The sequence below is a fragment of the Bos taurus genome, chromosome 1, assembly GCF_002263795.3.
Source record: "Bos taurus isolate L1 Dominette 01449 registration number 42190680 breed Hereford chromosome 1, ARS-UCD2.0, whole genome shotgun sequence".
In the NCBI taxonomy this organism is placed as follows: domain Eukaryota; kingdom Metazoa; phylum Chordata; class Mammalia; order Artiodactyla; family Bovidae; genus Bos; species Bos taurus.
The window spans coordinates 145808924-145827793 of NC_037328.1; the positions used below are offsets into that span (position 1 = coordinate 145808924).

At 47.4% G+C, this 18870-nt stretch overlaps 1 protein-coding gene across 4 annotated transcripts in view; it reads left to right on the forward strand.

Annotated features, from left to right (window-relative positions):
- COL6A2 (collagen type VI alpha 2 chain) overlaps nucleotides 1-18870 on the forward strand; it is a 31056-nt gene that overhangs the window by 1817 nt on the left and 10369 nt on the right. For all 4 annotated transcript variants that reach the window (XM_059887750.1, XM_059887768.1, XM_059887782.1 and 1 more), the window contains 14 exon segments: nucleotides 11793-11932; nucleotides 12104-12702; nucleotides 12902-12922; nucleotides 13636-13701; nucleotides 14961-15014; nucleotides 15100-15144; nucleotides 15437-15463; nucleotides 15693-15719; nucleotides 15818-15862; nucleotides 16422-16475; nucleotides 16876-16938; nucleotides 17355-17417; nucleotides 17702-17791; nucleotides 18399-18461. In XM_059887750.1, coding sequence (XP_059743733.1) covers nucleotides 11794-11932; nucleotides 12104-12702; nucleotides 12902-12922; nucleotides 13636-13701; nucleotides 14961-15014; nucleotides 15100-15144; nucleotides 15437-15463; nucleotides 15693-15719; nucleotides 15818-15862; nucleotides 16422-16475; nucleotides 16876-16938; nucleotides 17355-17417; nucleotides 17702-17791; nucleotides 18399-18461 — 1356 coding nt within the window. In that variant the 5' untranslated portion in view covers nucleotide 11793.

Sequence of the window (18870 nt, forward strand, 5' to 3'; positions counted from 1 at the left end):
ACCGTGTTTGCTGCCATGAATGCTTTATGATACCTGGAAAACTTGGCTCTCATGATTATTTTAAGAAAAACCCAAATAGTTTGATTCTTTTATTTTAAACCCCACCGCACGTTCCACTGGATTGATCCCTCCTGTGACTCCTTTCAAACATTTGTGCAGAGCCGGGGCACCCTGGTGTGGGGTACATCTGCAGAGAAGCAGGACTCATGGGGTTCTGCTCACTGAACAGGACCTGGAGGCCAGCCCCTACCCTGAGTACTCGTTGGGGCTGGGCCAGATCACACAGCAACAGTGCAGTTAATGCAAATGGAATTGTTTTCTTAATTTACCTTTTGTGTTGTTCATTGTTGGTGTGTAGAAATGCAGATGATTTTTGTGTGTTGACTTTGTATCCTGCTACTTAAATTAATTCGTCTATGTAACAGTTTCTTTCTGTGGACTCTTTTGTACATGGAAGATCATATCATCTGTGAACAGAGATAATTTTACATCTATCTTTTATTTCTTTTTCTTGCCTAATTGTTCTGGCTAGGACTTCCAATACTATGTTGAATAGAAGTGGTTAAAATGGGCATCTTGTTTTGTTCCTGACCTTAGAAAAACTTCTAGTTTCTCACGATTGAGTTTGATATTCGCTGTGGGATTTTCATAAATGGCTTTTATTATGCTGAGATAGTTTCCATCTAGTCCTACTTTGTTGAGTTTTTGAATCATGAAAGGATATTGAATTTGATCAAAAGATTTTTCTGCATCAGTTGAGATGATCATGTGGGTTTTTCCTTCATTCTATTAATGTGGTGTGTTACATTAATTGATTTTCATATGTTGAACCACCTTTGCATTCCAGGAATAAATCCCACTTGATCATGATGTCTAACCCTTTTTCCATCCTGTTGAATTCTGTTTCCTAATATTTTGTTGAGGATTTGGGGCTGTAGTTTTCTTTTCTTGTAGTGTCTATCTGGTTTTGGTATCAGGGTAATATTGTTCAGTTGCTAAGTTGCTAAGTCCAACTCTTTGTGATCCCTTGGACTGCAGCACACCAGGCTTCCTTGTCCTTCGCTGTCTCCCAGAGTTTGCTCAAATTCATATTCTATGAGTCAATGATGCCATCTGTAATGCTGACTTCATAGAATGAGTTTGGAGGGATTCCCTCTTCTTCAATTTTTTTGGATAAGTTTGAGAAATATTGATATTAGTTCCACTTTAAATGCTTCATCAGTCCGGTTCAATTCAGTTGCTCAGTCGTGTCCAATTCTTTGCAACCCCATGAATCGTAGCACGCCAGGCCTCCCTGTCCAACACCAACTCCTGGAGTTTACCCAAACTCATGTTGAAGTCAATGATGCCATCCAGCCATCTCATCCTCTGTCATCCCCTTCTCCTCCTGCCCCCAATCCCTCCCAGCATCAGGGTCTTTTCCAATGAGTCAACTCTTCGCATGAGGTGGCCAAAGTATTGGAGTTTCAGCTTCGAAATCAGTCCCACCAATGAACACCCAGGACTGATCTCCTTTAGAATAGACTGGTTGGATCTCCTTGCAGTCCAAGGGACTCTCAAGAGCCTTCTCCAACACCACAGTTCAAAAGCACTAATTCTTCAGTGCTCAGCTTTCTTCACAGTCCAACTCCACATCCATACAAGACCACTGGAAAAACCATAGCCTTAACTAGATGGACCTTTGTTGGCAAAGTAATGTCTCTGCTTTTGAATATGCTATCTAGGTTGGTCATAACTTTCCTTCCAAGGAGTAAGTGTCTTTTAATTTCGTGGCTGCAATAAAGCCATCAGGTCCAGGGCTTTTCTTTGTCAGATTTTCAATTACTGATTCAAATTCCTTACTAATATACTCAGATTTTTCTTCATGATCTTCTCTTTATAGGTTTTGTGTTTCTAGGAATTTGTCCATTTCATCTAGGTTATCTAATTTGTTGATGTGCAACTGATTATAGTACCCTCATAATTCTTATTTCTGTAGAATAAGTAGTAATTTCCCACTTTCATTTATGATTTTAGTGATTTGAGTATTCTCTTTTTTTCTTAGTCCATCTAGCTAAAGGTTTGTCAGTGTTGTTGAACTTTTTGAAGAATCAACTTTTGGTTTCATTGATTTTTTTCTACTGTTTGTCTATTATCCATTTCATTTATCTCTGCTCTAATGTTTATTATTTCACTCCTTCTGCTAGATGTATGCTTAGTTTTTTTTTTTTTTCTAGTTCCTTAAATTGTAAAGTTAGGTTATTGATTTGAGATCTTTCTTGTTTTATGTAAACACTTATAGCTGTAAATTCTCTCCTTCATACTGCTTTTACTGTGTTTCATGTATTTAGTATGTCTTGTTTTCATTTTTATCATCTGTGAGTATTTTCTGATTTCCCTAGTGATTATTCTTTAATCTTTTGGTTGTTTAAGAGTGAGTTGTTTAATTCCCACAATTCTGTGAATTTTCTAGTTTTCCTTCTGTTATTGACTTCTAAAGTCATCCCATTGTAATCAGAGAAGATACTTTTCATGATATTTTTTTTTTAAATCTTTTGAGGCTTCCATTGTTGTTACATTTTTCCCTATCATTACAAGCCTTACCCTCTCTGGTTGAGTTGACTTTCAGGGGATTTAAAAGACTGCCACCTCCCCCACCCTTTTATTTTTCTCTTTTTCTCATTTTGGAAGTCAGACATTGAAGACTATAACATTGGAAAGCAATTGCATATACAGGGGAAATTAGACAGGCACTGCACATATCTAGGGGAAAGTACAGCCTCAGGAAGGATATAAGAAGACCTTACCATTACTCTTCAGGGCTTCCCAAGTCCAAAGTGGTCAAGAACCTGCCTGCCAATGCAGGAGACATAAGAGATGCAGGTTCGATCCCTGAGTCAAGAAGATCCCCTGGAGAAGGAAATGTCAACCCACTCCAGTATTCTTGCCTGGAGAATTCCATGGGCAGAGTAGCCTGGCAAGCTACAGTCCATGGGGTCACAAAGAGTCAGACACAACTGAAGTGACTTAGCACGTACACACGCACCTTTACTGTTCAGGCTGATCCTTGGCACAGAGACAGCCTACAACATAAATAAAACAAAAACAATCAAAAATAGCAAACCCTAGGGAAGGAGAAGAATCTGATTTCCAGAGTTACATATTAGATTCAAATGTCTAGTTTTTACCAAGAATCAAAAGGCAAGTAAATGAACAGGAAAATATGGCCCATTCAATGGAAAAAATGTAAACCAACCAAAACCATCCTTGAGAAAGACCTGATGGTGGATCTACTAGACAAAGACGTTAACACAACTATCTTAAAGATGCTCAAGGAGCTAAAGGGAGATGTGAAGAAAGTAAAAAATAATGTATTAATAAAATAGAAATGTCGATAAATAGAAAACCTGGTAGAATCAAAAAAGATTTAATAGAGCAGAAGAGCACAATGATTTTACTTATTAGAGGGCTTCAAATGCCAATTTGAGCAAAGAAAGGATCAGTGACATTGAAGATAAGACAATGGAAATTATGAGTCTGAGGAGCATAAAGAAAAAAAGATTAAAGAAAAGTGAACAGAACCTAAAGGACCTGCATACAGTTTTAGGAGTCACAGAAGGAGAAGAGAGAGAAAGGGGCAGATGAAACATGTGAAGAAACTTCCCAAATTTGATGAATGACATGAATATAAACATCTAAGACAAATAAGATGAACTTAAAGAGACTCACATGTTACACAGTATAATCAAACTGTCAAAAGACAAAAACAAAGAGAAAAATTTTATATCAGCAAGAAAGAAGTGGCTCATCAGATCCAAAGGAACTTCAATAATGTTACCAGAAGATGTCTCATCAGAAACTCTGGAAACCAGAGGCAGTGGGTTAATATATTCAAAATGCTAAAAGAAAAAAAAATCTGTCACCCAAAAATTCTATATCCAGCAAAACTGTCCCCCAAAATTGAGGGCAAACTTAAAAACTTCCCAGATAAACAAAAGCTGAAGAAGTTCATCACCAGATCCTCCCTATAAGAAATGCTCAAGAGAGTCCTGCAGGTGAAATGAAAGGACAGTAGACAGTGGCTTGAAGTCGTATGAAGAAACAAAGATCTCAGTAAAGGTAAATACATGAGCAATTTTATAAAGCTATTATTATAACAATGGCATATAACTCACTTATTTTCTACATGATTTGAGAGACTAATACATGTTTAAAAAAAAAAAATTAATCTAATGTATACCCTGGAGTGGAATTGCTGGGTCATACGGTAGCTCCGTCTTTAGTTTTTTTGAGAAGCCTCCATACTGTTTTCCACAGTGGATGCACCAACTGATTACACGGTGGAATCCACCAATTCCCTTCAAAAGTGCGTGAGGGTCTCCTTTTCTTCACATCCTCATCAACAGTTGTTATTTGTATTCTCTCTGATGATAACCATTCTGACATGTGTGAGCTGATATCTTATTGTGACTTTGATTAGCAATTCCCTGATGATTAGCAGTATTGAGAATCTTTTCCTCTACCTCTTGGCCATCTGCCTTTCCTCTTTGGAAAAATATTCAGTTTTCCTGCCCATTTTTTAACTAGGTATGAGCTGTTTATATATGTTGGATAGTAACCCCTTATTTGGAGAAGGAAATGGCAACCCACTCCAGTATTCTTGCCTGGGAAATCCCATGGACAGAGGATCCTGGCAGGCTACAGTTCATGGGGTCGCAAAGAGCTGGACACAACTGAGTAACTAACACATACACACACAACCCATTATTGGTTGTATCATTTGCAAATACCTTTTCTCATTATGCAGGTTGTCTTTTTGTCAATGGTTTCCTCTGCTGTGCAAAAGCTTTTAAGTGTAATTAGATTTCATTTGTTTAATTCTGGTTTTATTTCCTTTGTTTTTGGAGATAGAGCAGAAAAAAAAAATTGTGCTGTAATTTATGTCAGAGTGTTCTGCCCTTGTTTCCCTTGGGAGTTTTATGGTATCCAGTCTTACATTTAGATCTTCAATCCATTTGGAGTTTATTTTTGTATATAGTGTTAGACAACGTTCTAATTTCCTCCTTTACATTTAGCTGTCCAGTTTTTTCAGCACCAATTATTGAAGAGACTGTCTTTTCTTTATGGTATATTCTTGCCTCCTTCGTCATAGATTAATGACCGTAAGTGCATGGGTTTATGCCCTGGGCTCTCCGTTCTTTCCTGTTGATCTGTGTCTGTTTTTGTGCCGGTACTATATGGTTTTGATTACTGTAGTTTTGTGGTGTAGTCTGAAATTGCACACATGATTCCTTCAGCTCTGTTCTTCTTGAAACTTGTATTATTGTAACTTCAGTTTGTAACTCCACATTTTGTTTTCTACATAATTTAAGAGACCAATGCATTACAAATAATATTTGCTTGTGTTTTTGGAGCAGTTTTTTGTGTGTATGTTGTCGAACTTAAACTGGCTTCCCAGGTGGCACAGTGGTAAAGAATCTGCCTGATAATGCAGGAGACACAAGAGACACAAGTTCTATCCCTAGGTGGGAAAGATCCCCTGGAGTAGGAAATGGCAACCCCCTCCGATATTCTTGCCTGGAAAATTCCATGGATGGAGCAACCTTGGGGGGCTACCAGTCTATGGGGTCGCAAAGAGTCGGACATGACTGGGCAGGCAGCACAAAGTTAAACTGGCATAAATTCCAATTATATTGTTATAGTTTTATAATGTTAAGTTAATCCCATGGTAACCATAAAGAAAGTACGTAAAAACTCAAAAAGAAATGAGGAAGGGACGTAAATGTTTTACTACAACAATCAGCTACACAGAAAGGAAGAAAGTAATGCAGAAAATGAGGAACAAAAAACTATAAGGTACATAGAAAACAAATAGCAAAACTACAGAAGTAATTCTCTCCTTATCAATAGTTATTTGAATTTTAAATGGATTATACTGTCCAAGCAAAACACAGATACTGGCTGAATGGACTTTAAAAAACACCATACAGCTAAATACTGTCTATAGAAGATTCACTTTAGATCCAAAGACACAAATAGGTTGAAAATGAAAGGATGGAAAATGCTATTCCATGCAAATAGGAACCGAATGAGAGCAGGGGCAGCTATACCAACACCAGGTAAAGTGAACTTTAAATCAAAAAGAGTTATAAGAGACAAAGAAGGATATTATATATTAATAAAAAGTTTACAACAGAAAATAACATATTATAGTTGTAAATATATACACAATAACAGGCTATCAAAATGTTTAAACCTTAAAAATGCTAAATCTTGATCAAGCATTGGGAAGATGGTTGCCTGGCTCTTGGTCCACTCTGCCCATGTCGCTTTGTTGTAATAAAGGTGATAAGTGAGAGCCCAGTTATCACGACTGTGGACTCAAAACCATGCTGCCTGGATTTGGAGCTCCGCTACTAGCTGAGCACCTCAGACAAGGTACCTATCTTGGTCTCAGTTTCCTCATCTGTGAAATGGAGGTTATATTGGCACTAATATCCAAGGGCTGTTGTAAAGGTTAAAAGTCTGCAGTGTACCATCTGGTGCAGAGTAATCATAGGCATTTCATGCCACTTCATCTTTTCTATTTTCTTCAAAGGCTTTTTAGTCCATGCTCTACACACAGTTATTTGCTCCTCCTGGATTTTATTTGGGTGCCCTGCATGAGGTAGGATTACTTTCAGTCATATTGTGAGCCCTTTTCCCAGCCTTCTTTCACTGCTCTGAAAACAGCCATCTCATCTTTTCAGTTCTCATCTGGTTTTATGCCACTGCTGTGTGGTCTTCTGGCCATTTCCAACACCAAAACAATAAATACTTCATTACTGTGATTGTATTCCATTATTGTACTTGATAGCATAAATTTTATCAACCTTCATTTTTTATTTTTCTCACCTACTCTTATTTATTCCTTCAGATGAACCTAGAATTTATTTTGTCAACAAATAATGGCAAAAAAGAAAATTTATTGGAAATTTTAGTCAAAATTACATTCAATTATAGATTTGGTTAGAAATAACTGATATTCTGAAATAACTGATATTCTTAAGTATTGTGTCTCTCATCTAAAAACAAGGTTTTTCTCTCCAACTGTGTTCTTTGGAAATTTTTTGAGTTTTTTCCATAAGTCATGCACATCCTTAGGTTCTTGTTAAGTTTATTCCTTGGATTTATTTTGGTTTTCTTGCTAGTGTAAACAGTATTTTTTCCATTACCTTTTCTAATTGGTCGTTCCTGATAGAAGAAAACCTGTAGATTTTTATGTATTTTTCTTATAACTGCCTCAATGAAACCCATTTCTCTCTCCCCTAAACTTTGTTCAGTTTATCTTATTGAGTTTTCTAGGTAGATAGTACCATCTTTAATAAGGAGTTCCCATCTCATCCTTTACAAGATTTATACTTGTTTCTTTTTACTGTCTTATTGCATTGGCTTCCAACACAACAGTGAGTAATTGAGATCAACACTCTTTGTCTTTTTTAATTTTTGTACTCTAATGGTCATTCTTCAAGGGCAGGAGTTTCAAATCCAGAGTCAGTTCCATAGACGGGTCCACTGAAGTAATAAGGAATCTGATTTCTGTATATGAGTAATCTGTGTATTTGTGTCAGGTAAAATTGTCCACATTCTTAAAGGAGTCTGTGACCCATGAAGACAAAAACATCTATTTTAGCTTTGTGTAAAATTTGATTGCTGTTGTTCAGTTGCTAACTTGGGTCTGACTCTTTGTGACCCACTGGAATGTAGCACACCAGGCTTCCCTGCCCTTCGCTGTCTCCCAGAGTTTGCTCAAACTCATGTCCATTGAGTCGGTGATGCCATCCAACCATCTCATCTTCTGTTGTCTCCTTCTCCTCCTGCCTTCAGTCTTTCCCAGCATCAGGGTCTTTTCCAGTGAGTCATCTCTTTGCATCAGGTGGCCAAAGTACTGGAGCTTCAGCATCAGTCCTTCTAATGAATATTCAGGGTTGATTTCCTTTAGGATTGACTGGTTTGATCTCCTTGCAGTCCCAGGCACTGTCAAGAATCTTCTCCAGCACCACAATTCAAAAGCATCAATTCTTTGTCATTCAGCTTTCTTTATGGTCCAACTCTCACATCTGTACATGACTTCTAGAGAAACCATATCTTTGACTAGATGGACCTTTGTCAGCAAAGTGATGTCTCTACTTTTTAATACATTGTTTAGGTTTGTCATAACTTTTCTTGATTTGAAATTTATATCCTTTATGGTGTTAATCCAACTCCTAAATCTCTTAGGAGGTTTTGCCTTGTCTGATTTTTTTTAATCATAAATGGATGTTTGGTGGCTTTAATAGAGCTGTTACATACATACCTTATTTTAATGTACTTCACATTATTGAACCTTGCAGATATTTTGGTTTTTACAAATCAGCAGCTTGTGGTAACCCTGCATTGAGCAAGTTTATCAGAGCCATTTCTTCAACTCTATTTGCTCACTTTCTGTCTCTGTCACATTTGGGGAGTTCTTGAAATATTTCAGACTTTTTCATTATTACCTTGTTATGGTGATCTGTGATCAGCAGTCTTTAATATTACTAATACAACTCTCTGAAGGCTCAGATGATGATTAGCATTTTTTAGCAATAAAATATTTTTAATTAAGCTATGTATATTATTTTTTAAGACATACACCATTTCACACAATAGATTACATTATAGTGTGAACATAACTTTTCTATGTACTAGAAAACCAAAAAAAATCCATAAACTCCCTTTATTATATTTGCTCTATTATGGTGGTCTGGAATCAAATCCACAGTACCTCCCTATTGTTTGCAGAAACTCCTTGCAGAATATTTTTTAGGAATGGTGTGTAGGTGGCATAGATCTGAGCCCATTTACATCTGAGGTGCTTATCCATTTTTTACTCTTTGTTTGTTTTTAATTGAAGTATAGTTGATTCACAATAGTGTGTTAATTCCTGCTGTACAGCAAAATGATCCAGATATACATGTATATGCTTTCTTTTTTATGTTCTTTTCCATTATGGTTTATCTGAGGATATCGAATATATTTCCTTATGCTATATAGCAGGTCCTTCTTTTTTATCCTTTCTAAATGTTAGTTTGCACGTACTTACCCCAGAGTCCCTGTCCATACTCTCTCCCCCTTGGCAACCACACGTCTGCTCTCTATGTCTGTGAGACTGTTCTGTTTGGTAGATAAGTTCATTTATGCCATATTTTAGATTTCACACGTGCTATCATATCACTTATGTCATATGGTATTTATCTTTCTCTGAATTACTTCACTTAGTTTGATTATCTCTAGTTACATTCACGTTGCTGCAGATGACATTATTTCATTCTTTTTCTGGCTGAGTAGCATTCCATCATGTGTATTAACTATGCACCACCTCTTCTTTATCCACTCCTCTGTCAGTGGCCATGTAGCTTGTTTCCATGTCCTGGCTATTGTAAGTAGTGTCACTATGGACATATGGGTGTATGCATCTTTTTGAACTAGAGTTTTGTCTGGATATATGCCCAGAATTGGGATTGCTGGATCATATGGGAATTCTGTTTTTAGTTTTCTGAGATGTTTATTCTTGTATATGAAAGATAAGGTAGCTGGGGAGACATCCTTGGGTCATTTCATTTTCCTGTCAAAATTCTGAATTATTATCTCATCTTCAGTCTACAATGTTGTAGAAGAAGAGTTTGATGCCTCTATTAGTGATTTATTGCTGTATAATAAAGTATTCAAAAACAGTGATTTAAAACAATGTGCTAAGTCACTTCAGTCATGTCTGACTCTTTGCAACCCTATGGACTGTAGTCTGCCAGGCTCCTCTGTCCATGGGCTTCTCCAGGCAAGAATACTGGAGTGGGTTGCCATGCTCTCCTCCAGGGGAATCTTTCTGACCCAGGAATCTAACGCACATCTCTTATGTCTCCTGCTTTGGCATGTCGGTTCTTTACCACTAGCGCCACCTGAGCATTTACTATCTCGTAATTTATTCAGGTTAGGAATTCAAGGGAGGCTTTGCTGGGTGCTTCCAGCTCAGGGTCCCTTGCAAGGTGCAGGCAGGATATTGGCTCTGCCATGGTCATCTGAAGTCTTGGCTAGGGTGGAGGCTCTGCCTCCAAGATGGCTCACTCACCACTGTCAGTTGGAGGCCTCATCGCCTCCCCTAGTGAGCTGCTGCAAAGGCTGTTGTGACAGCCTGTCTGTCCTGTCGTGACAGACAGCCTCGTCCTTAGCAAGCAGTTCAAGAGAGGACCAGGCAGAAGCCACCATGCCTTTTATGTCCCATATGTGGAAGTCACACAACACACTCTGAGTTATTCTGTCAGCCACAGTGGTCAGTGATAATTTGGGGCTGAAAGGACTCCAAGGAGGGTACCTTGGAGATTGCCTCCCATAGGCCAAAGTGATTTATCCCTTTGGGTATTTCTGTATTTTGTTGTTGCTTTTGTGTTTTTCCACTGGGTAGATACTTTTAGAAGTTTTCATTACATTTGAGAATAATATTTTCCACCAGTACACTTTATTATTGGAGAAGGCAATGGCACCCCACTCCAGTACTCTTGCCTGGAGAATTCCATGGATGGAGGAGCCTGGTGGGCTGCAGTCCATGGGGTCTCTGAGGGTCGGACACAACTGAGCGACTTCACTTTCACTTTTCACTTTCATGCATTGGAGAAGGAAATGGCAACCCACTCCAGTGCTCTTTCCTGGAGAATCCCAGGGACGGGGGAGCCTGGTGGGCTGCCGTCTATGGGGTCGCACAGAGTCAGACACGACTGAAGCGACTTAGCAGCAGCAACACTTTATTATGTGGGCCTCTTTTTAATTATGTGTGTTAGTGCGTGGTGTGTGTGGTGTATGATGTGTGTGTGTGATATGTGTGTGTGGTGTGTGTGGTATATGTGGTGTGGAGTGTGTTGTGATATGTATAATGTGTGTGTGGTGTGTGTATGATGTGTGTGATATGATGTATGTGTGTGATGTGGGGGGGGTATGGAGTGTGTGTGGTATGTATACTGTGTGTGTGTGGTGTATGATGTTTTTGTGGAATGTGTGTGGTGTGTATGGTGTGGAGTGTGTGTGTGATGTGTATAATGTGTGTGTGGTATGTGTGTAATGTGTGTGTGATGTCTGTGTGTGTGGTGTCTGTGTGATATGTGTAATATATGTGTGCCATGTGGTGTGTATAATGTGTGTGGTGTGTGGTGTGGAGTGTGTGTGTGTGATGTGTATAACGTATGTGGTATATGTATGATGTGTAAGTGATGTGCGGTATGATGTGTGTATGATGTGTGAGTGTATGATGTGTATGTGATGTCTGTGTGTGTGGTATGTGTGGTGTGGAGTGTTTGTGTGATGTGTATAATGTATGTGGTATAATTCAGAACCCCTGGCCTGCACCTCACCCCACCTTCTCAGTCAACACAATCGAGTGTTGCCCCCAGCCCTCTGTAAACTAGATTCCTCTGGGTGGGGAGTTCCCTTCCTCTGGACACTTCTCTCTGGGCACATCCATCACCTCCTGCAGGAAACCCTCCTGGATTTCCTGATGCTCCCATGGGGCTTGCTTTAATCTCTACACCCAGGCTGCGCAGGGCAGGGAGGAACAGTGAACGTCCCACTCAGAATGGAGCCCAAAGCCTGCAGTCTCTGCTCCCACTGTGTTTGTGGTCCCTACCCAGGCAAAGGAACAAGGCGCACCCTGAGATGAGGTGCTTCCTGACCTCCGCGTGTCCCCCAGCATCATCTGGGGCGGGGGGCTGGGGGCTGGTGATGTGAGGGTGGGGCACGGTCTGCAGCGCCACTCTTCCCTTTTGCAGGATGTTGAGGCGCAAGGGTGCTGCCAAGATGCTCCGCAGCCCCTGCTCTGCCCTCCTGCTCTGGGGGCTCCTGGGGGCCGTCCATGCTCAGCAGCAGGAGGTCATCAGCCCTGGCCCCTCGGACAGGAATAGCTGCCCTGGTACGACTGGTGTGGGTGTGGTGGGGCGGGGCCGAGTGGGGCAGGGATGGGGCGGGGCCCAGGGTGGAGGGGCGGGGCCGGACCGAGGGCGGGGCCGGCTGCGGGGAGACCTAGCAGGCAGACCCCAGGACCACCGGCTCAGGCCCCGAGGTGACGCCTGTGCATCCCCAGAGAAGGCCGACTGCCCGGTCCACGTGTACTTCGTGCTGGACACGTCGGAGAGCATCACCATGCAGTCCCCCACTGACAGCCTGCTCTACCACATGCAGCAGTTCGTGCTGCAGTTCATCAGCCAACTGCAGGATGAGCTCTACCTGGACCAGGTGGCCCTGAGCTGGCGCTACGGCGGCCTGCACTTCTCCGATCTGGTAGAGGTGTTCAGCCCGCCGGGCAGCGACCGGGCCTCCTTCACCAAGAGCCTGCAGAGCATCAGCTCCTTCCGCCGGGGCACCTTCACCGACTGCATGCTGGCCAACATGACCCAGGAGGTCCGGCGGCATGTGGGCAAGGGCGTGGTCAACTTCGCGGTGGTCATCACCGACGGTCACGTGACCGGCAGCCCCTGCGGGGGCATCAAGCTGCAGGCAGAGAGGGCCCGCGAGGAGGGCATCCGGCTGTTCGCGGTGCCGCCCAACCTGAAGCTGAATGAGCAGGGCCTGCGGGACATTGCCAACACACCCCACGAGCTCTACCGGAACAACTACGCGACCATGCGGCCGGACTCCACTGAGATCGACCAGGACACCATCAACCGCATCATCAAGGTCATGGTGAGTGGCCGGGCTGGGGCAGGGCAGCAGGAGGCAGTATGCTCCAGGTCTACCTGCTGTGAGGTGACTGAGGGTGTGGGCCGGGGGTGAGGAGGGGTCTGATGTCTGCTCTGATATCCTGGGTCTCCACCCAGATGTGGAGCTGGTGCCACCTCCAGTTCCCCACTCACCAGGGTTTCTCTCTGTGTCTTTTCCGCAGAAACATGAAGCCTATGGAGAGGTGAGAGTGTCTCCATCCCAGCCCCATGGCTGCCAGGGCCTCTGACTCAGAAGAGATGACCACTTCTTCCCACACCCCACTCCCGGGAGCTAGGAAAATGAGAAGGGATGAGGGAGCATGACCCCTCTGCTCCCTGTGGAGCCTGAGACTGGAGCCTGATTGAGGGGCTCTTGGCCAAAACCATGCTGTTTAAGCCCAGGAGATCAGCATCAGGGTCACCTGCAATCCCTGTGGATGAGGCTCAAGGTTGAAGGTTGCCCCCGGGCTGACAGGCTCTATCCCCTAAATCAGGCCAGGAGAAGGCAGGTGGCCAGCTATGTGCCCAGTGTGGGACCCTCGTCCCTGTGCTTCCCCAGCACCATCTCACAGCCTTGGCTCCTACAAGCGTACGCTTTCCCAGGACAGCTGCTCAGAACACAGAGATTTAACATGCAAGATCAGCGGACACTGGCCAGCAGCGACTTAATCCTTCCTATTGCCAGTCGTTGCTTAACCCAGCCTTGGTTTCCCAAACTTGACTGGAGCTCTCATGTGGACCCCCGAACCTGCCCCTGGTGGGCACAGAGGCCTCCTGGACACCTCTCAAGTCTGTTCCATCACACAGCCCCGTTTTCAGGATGGCCCAGCGTCCAGGGGGCCCAGGCTACGCCCCTCCCTCCCTCCTGGTACTTGTGACCCTGGCCTCACACACTGCCCCTTGCTTCTGATTTTAGTGCTACAAGGTCAGCTGTCTGGAGATCCCTGGGCCCCCTGGCCCCAAGGGCTACCGCGGACAGAAGGTAAGCTGCCCAGACCACCGGTGGGGTCGATGCCACAGGAAAGCCTCTGACCTCTCCCCAACTCCGTATCTTAGGGCCAGTGCGCCTTGGATGGACTCCCCACTTCTCACCCCGGAGGATCTAAAATTCAGTTTTTATCAACTTCTTTTCCTATGGCATTTTCAGAAAAGTAGGAATACTTATAAATTAAGATTTGCCCATAAAATATTCCTCTAAAGTAAACAAGCATGCCCATGTACATAAGGAAGCACGAGCTACATTACTGTTAGTAACATGATGAAAATTCATACAGGGCACCCATGCTTGTCGTTTATTAAATAAGTGGTTTTTAAGAGGTCAGGTTGGCCCTGCATTTTCATAACAGCAGAGGTGTATAAAATGAAATTCTTCCAAAATTACTACCCGAGTATAAGAAACGCCAGTGATTCATGTCAGAAAGCTGCTTCTTTCCAAATTCAGTGAGGTATCTAGGTGCTTGTCTGCCAGGCCACTGGTCACATGTTCTCGCTGCCTCCCTGGTGACTCCAGTCCTAGATCCAGGGGTGAATTTTCCACCAGAGGCAGCTTTGGCCACCCATGGCAGGGCTGTGACTCTGGTCCTTGGTGGGGAGGGGGCATCTCTGGAAGCTGCTGCGGAGATCACTGTGGTTAGTGTGGGGGCAGAAAGAACCCCAAAACGGGGCACAGATGTTCAGAAGCCTCTGCCCACCCACTAGTTCCTGTCTGTGGTCTCCCTCTTCCTGGATCCCCAAGACCTTCTGCTCCTTACTCCTCCCTTCTCTGACCTCCTCTCACTTCTGCCCATCTTTGCCCTGAAACTGGAAGCATCTTAATAAGTAGATGCATTTACTTAATACAGTCCCACACTGTACTGTTAAACCTTGAATTCTGAGGAGCCGGCCTGTCTTGAGGTGTTATTTAGCTGCCCCCACAGGATTCAGAGGAATTGACATCATGGCATGAGATACGGGCAGGAGCAGCCAGGTGCAGAATTGGAGTCCTGTAGATCTGTGTGGGCACCCCCACCCCAGGGCCGCTCCAGCCCCACCGCAGGGCGGCTTCTCAGAGAGCTGACGGTCAGAGCTCAAGGGAACAGGTCAGATAGGCCTGTTCTGACAGGGTCCAGGATTCTAGGGGTCCCAAGGTGGTGCTGTAATTGTCACCTGGCCACCCAACCCCAGGACCACAGTCTTACCACCTCCCAGGAGCTCTCCTGGCCCAATGCCTCCCTTATTCCTTTCTCTGTCATCTGCTTTCAGGGTGCCAAGGGCAACATGGGTGAGCCTGGAGAGCCTGGACAGAAGGGGCGACAGGTGAGTGCCCTCCCCACCCCGGCCCATCCAGAGGCCCCTGTCCCCGCGGCTGGGGTTGCATCCACCACCCTCTGTTCTTCCACAGGGAGATCCAGGCATCGAAGGCCCCATTGGATTCCCTGGACCCAAGGTAAGTTGCTGCTGACCCTGCCTGGGGGGTGGGGACATGGGGACAAGCCAAGGGCTTCCTGCCTCCAGGAGGGGCCAGCCACGGGGTCAGGCTGTGCCCGGCGCAGTCCATCACCCCGCCCCTGACCCACGGAAGCGAAGTGCCTTGGTATTTCCGGCGTCGCATCATCCCTGGTGGCATCTCTCCACCAGAGCCTGCCGACACACCCCGTTCTCTTCCCTGGACCTGGTGGGTGGGTCCCAGCACCCTGCCCACCGGTGGTAATGCTTCTTTTCTTTTCTTCTGACCTCAGGGTGTTCCTGGTTTCAAAGGCGAGAAGGTGAGATTCCACTCTGGGCATCTGAGCATCTGGGCATCACCCAGCCCAACCCCCTCAGCTGCATCCTTCAGTGAGCCCAGGGTCCTTGCTGGGACACGAGACCCCGCGTCATGCCAGTCATGACCTCTGGGGCCTCTCTGGCCCTTGGTCTGAGGCAGACTCCGCCCGGAGGCAGTGGTGTCTGTGATGCGGGAGATCAGCACTAACTGGCCTCTTTCCTCCTGCACAGGGCGAGTTTGGAGCCGACGGGCGGAAGGTGAGCAGAGCGGCGGGCAAGGGCAGGGTGCCCACCTTCCCACAGCTCTGAAGGAAGTACCAGGGAGCTAATGGGGTCCCTCCTCCCCTCTCCTCCAGGGTGCCCCGGGCCTGGCGGGCAAGAACGGGACAGATGGGCAGAAGGTGAGTACACCGTCCCTGGGCGGGGCAGCAGTGCCCACGGAATGAGCATGAACCCTTTCAGACTCTCAGGTCCTTCAGGGGGTGGGCTTCTGGGCCCATCCGCCCACTGCCCACACCTGTGGCTTGGGCAGCCCCTGGTCGTGCCTCCTCAATGGACACAGGACAGATGGGGACCCGCATGAGGGGAGTGGACATTTGCTGCAGAAAAGCAGGTACTGGCCAGGCAGGAGTCTCCCAGCCTGGCCTGCAGACCTTATGTCTGGCCTGGCTGGGGGTTCACAGACCTGCACGGGTGCACACTCACAAGTGTCGCAGGAGACCATGCATGTACGCACACATGCACACATGTGGAGGAGACACCACAGACCCACACGCTCCCAGCCACACCCCAGGGATGCCCTCCCACCTTCACAGAAGTGCCACCCTGACAGCCATTCACACAGATGTCCCACAAGGGGTGCCCAGTGTACCCAGACCTGGCACCTCTGACCCCTGTCATCAGGGCTCGTGTCCCCAAATCCAGCCCTGATGCGTCTTCTGCTCCCCTCTTCTCCTTCAGGGCAAGCTGGGGCGCATTGGACCTCCTGGCTGCAAGGGAGACACCGGGGATCGGGTAAGTGCAGCCTGGTGGCTCTGGGAGATGCTGGGCACCAGGCAGGGGTCAGTCCACCAGCTGTAGCAGGAAGCCAGGTGGCAGGGGCCATAGCGGAGCTCCTCCCCAACCACTTGTCCTGGACGCCTGCCAGAGTTCAGCCGGTGTTGGGGTCACAACGTGACAAGTGACCTCAGGGCTCTTGAGTCAGATGGAGGGGAACTGCTCTACAGTCCCAAGGCACGTCCCCCCAGGTTAGCAGCTTGTCTGATTGGCCCACCCAGGCCCAAGGGGTCCCGGCATCCAGTCCAGAGATGGGGTGCTGGTCACCCTCCCCCTGGTCAACTGGCCCTGAGCTCACAGAGAAAATTCAAGCATGGCCCCAGGCAGGAGCCCAACACAACCCTCTCCCTTCTCTCAGGGCCCTGATGGCTACGTGGGGGAAGCCGGCAGCCCTGGGGAGCGAGGAGACCAAGGCTCAAAGGTAGACCGCCTGGCCATGGCGCGGGCGGGCCAGAGCAGATGGGGCCACCACCCTTCCAGGGCCTTCTCCCTGCCCACAGCACCCGGCCTAGACGCCCAAGAGGCACTGTCCCTGAAAACCAGGCCGGGGGCCAGGGGGTGCCCACACATGGGGGTCGTGTGGTACCCACAGTGGGGGCCATGAGGTGCCCAAACATGGGGGTCATGGGGTGCCTACACATGGGGGTCGTGGGGTGGCCACACATGGGGGCTGTGGGGTGCCCACACATGGGGGTCATGGGGTGCCCACACGGAGGCAGGGCTTGCTCCATGGACACAGGAGGAGAATTGCAAGCCCCCAGCCCCACCGGGGTCCTGTCCTGCTCCTGGGTCTGAGGAACAAGAGGCTGATTTCTTGATTTCTCCAAACACTTCCAGGGGGACCCTGGCCGCCCAGGACGCAGAGGCCCCCCCGGGGAGAATGGGGCAAAAGGAAGCAAGGCAAGTGTTCCCGGAGGCCCTGCGCTGAGGCCTGTGCTACCCCATGCGGGGAAGGGGCAGTGAGGAAGGGAGGGAGGTGGTCATGCAGGCCAGCCTGGACCCTGAGCACCCCCCACCCCATCTCTCTGGCCCTGCTGCCAGGTGACCGGGGTATACTGCACCTGAGGCAAACGTGGTCCCTCTGGAGGCAGCGGGCGTGAGTCCACTTGGGCCTGGGCCCTGCCCCTGGCCACTCACACGTGTAACCAGGCCATCACTGTAACTGAGTTATCTCCTCCCCACAGGGCTATCAAGGCAACAACGGAGCCCCAGGAAGTCCTGGCCTGAAAGGAGCCAAGGGCGGGCCTGGGCCCCGAGGACCCAAAGGCGAGCCTGTGAGTTCACATCCGCCCAGCCCCGGGGTGCCTGTCCCCCTGGCCCCTCCCTCCTGCTGAGCCACCCCAACACACTCCCTGCTCTGGGCGTCTCTGAGCCCAACATCCTCTGGCATCTCTAAATGTGCCCCTTGTCCCCATGCTGCAGACACCAAGCAGGGCCACCAAAGAGTGGCCTGCAGGGCCCAACCACGCTCCTGCCAGACACTTGGTGCCTGTGAAGTGGCCCCGTGTCCCCATCTCACCCCCCTAGCAGGACTCCCCTGAGGGCTAAACCTAGACCCAGAGACACACAGGGCCGATCTCCGGGCTGACCCTCAGAGAGGTCGCAGCCTGAGGCCTGGCCTAATCCAGCAGGGACCTAAGTGACCACGCAGAGAGCTGGTCCAAGCTGGTGTCAGTCATGTCACCTGAACCCCCAGCCCGCATCATTCCCAGACCCTCGGCTGGGACAAACTGGCCCATCAGAAGACACAGTCTAGGCTGAAGCACTCTGAAGGGGGTCCCAGGCCCCACCGCCAAAGTCCTCATGGCGAGAACAGAGAGTAGGGTTCCAGTGTGGCCCCCACCACCAGGACCCCCCTTTCCACAAGCCTGTTTTCTGCAGGGGCGCAGGGGAGACCCTGGAACCAAAGGCGGCCCAGGCAGTGATGGCCCCAAGGGTGAGAAGGTGAGTGTCTGCGTTAGGGGAGCCTGGGGCATTGTCGGCCGTGTCTGTGTCTGCACTGGGGTCTCACTGGGTTGAGGGGCCAACGGGGCCCCTGTAACAAGGGATGACCAACACCCCCTCCACAGTCCACCTCAGACAACGAAGGCAACCCCCAGGGCCTGACCGTCAAGGGGTGCTTCCTGCAGGGTCTGGGAGAGCAAGAGGCACTCCCTGCTGAGGGGCCTGGGCAGGGCCAATTCCATGCACACCATGCACAGTTGAGCAAGCTGCATTCTGCTCCACCCCCGGCCTCCCCTCCCCTCCCCAGCACACATGTGTTCCTGTAGTTGGCACAGGAGGTCTTGTGATGAAAGCCGAAGGTGGCCAGCTCCCTGTGAAATGTGAGTGAAGGGCTCCAAGGAGGGCTTCC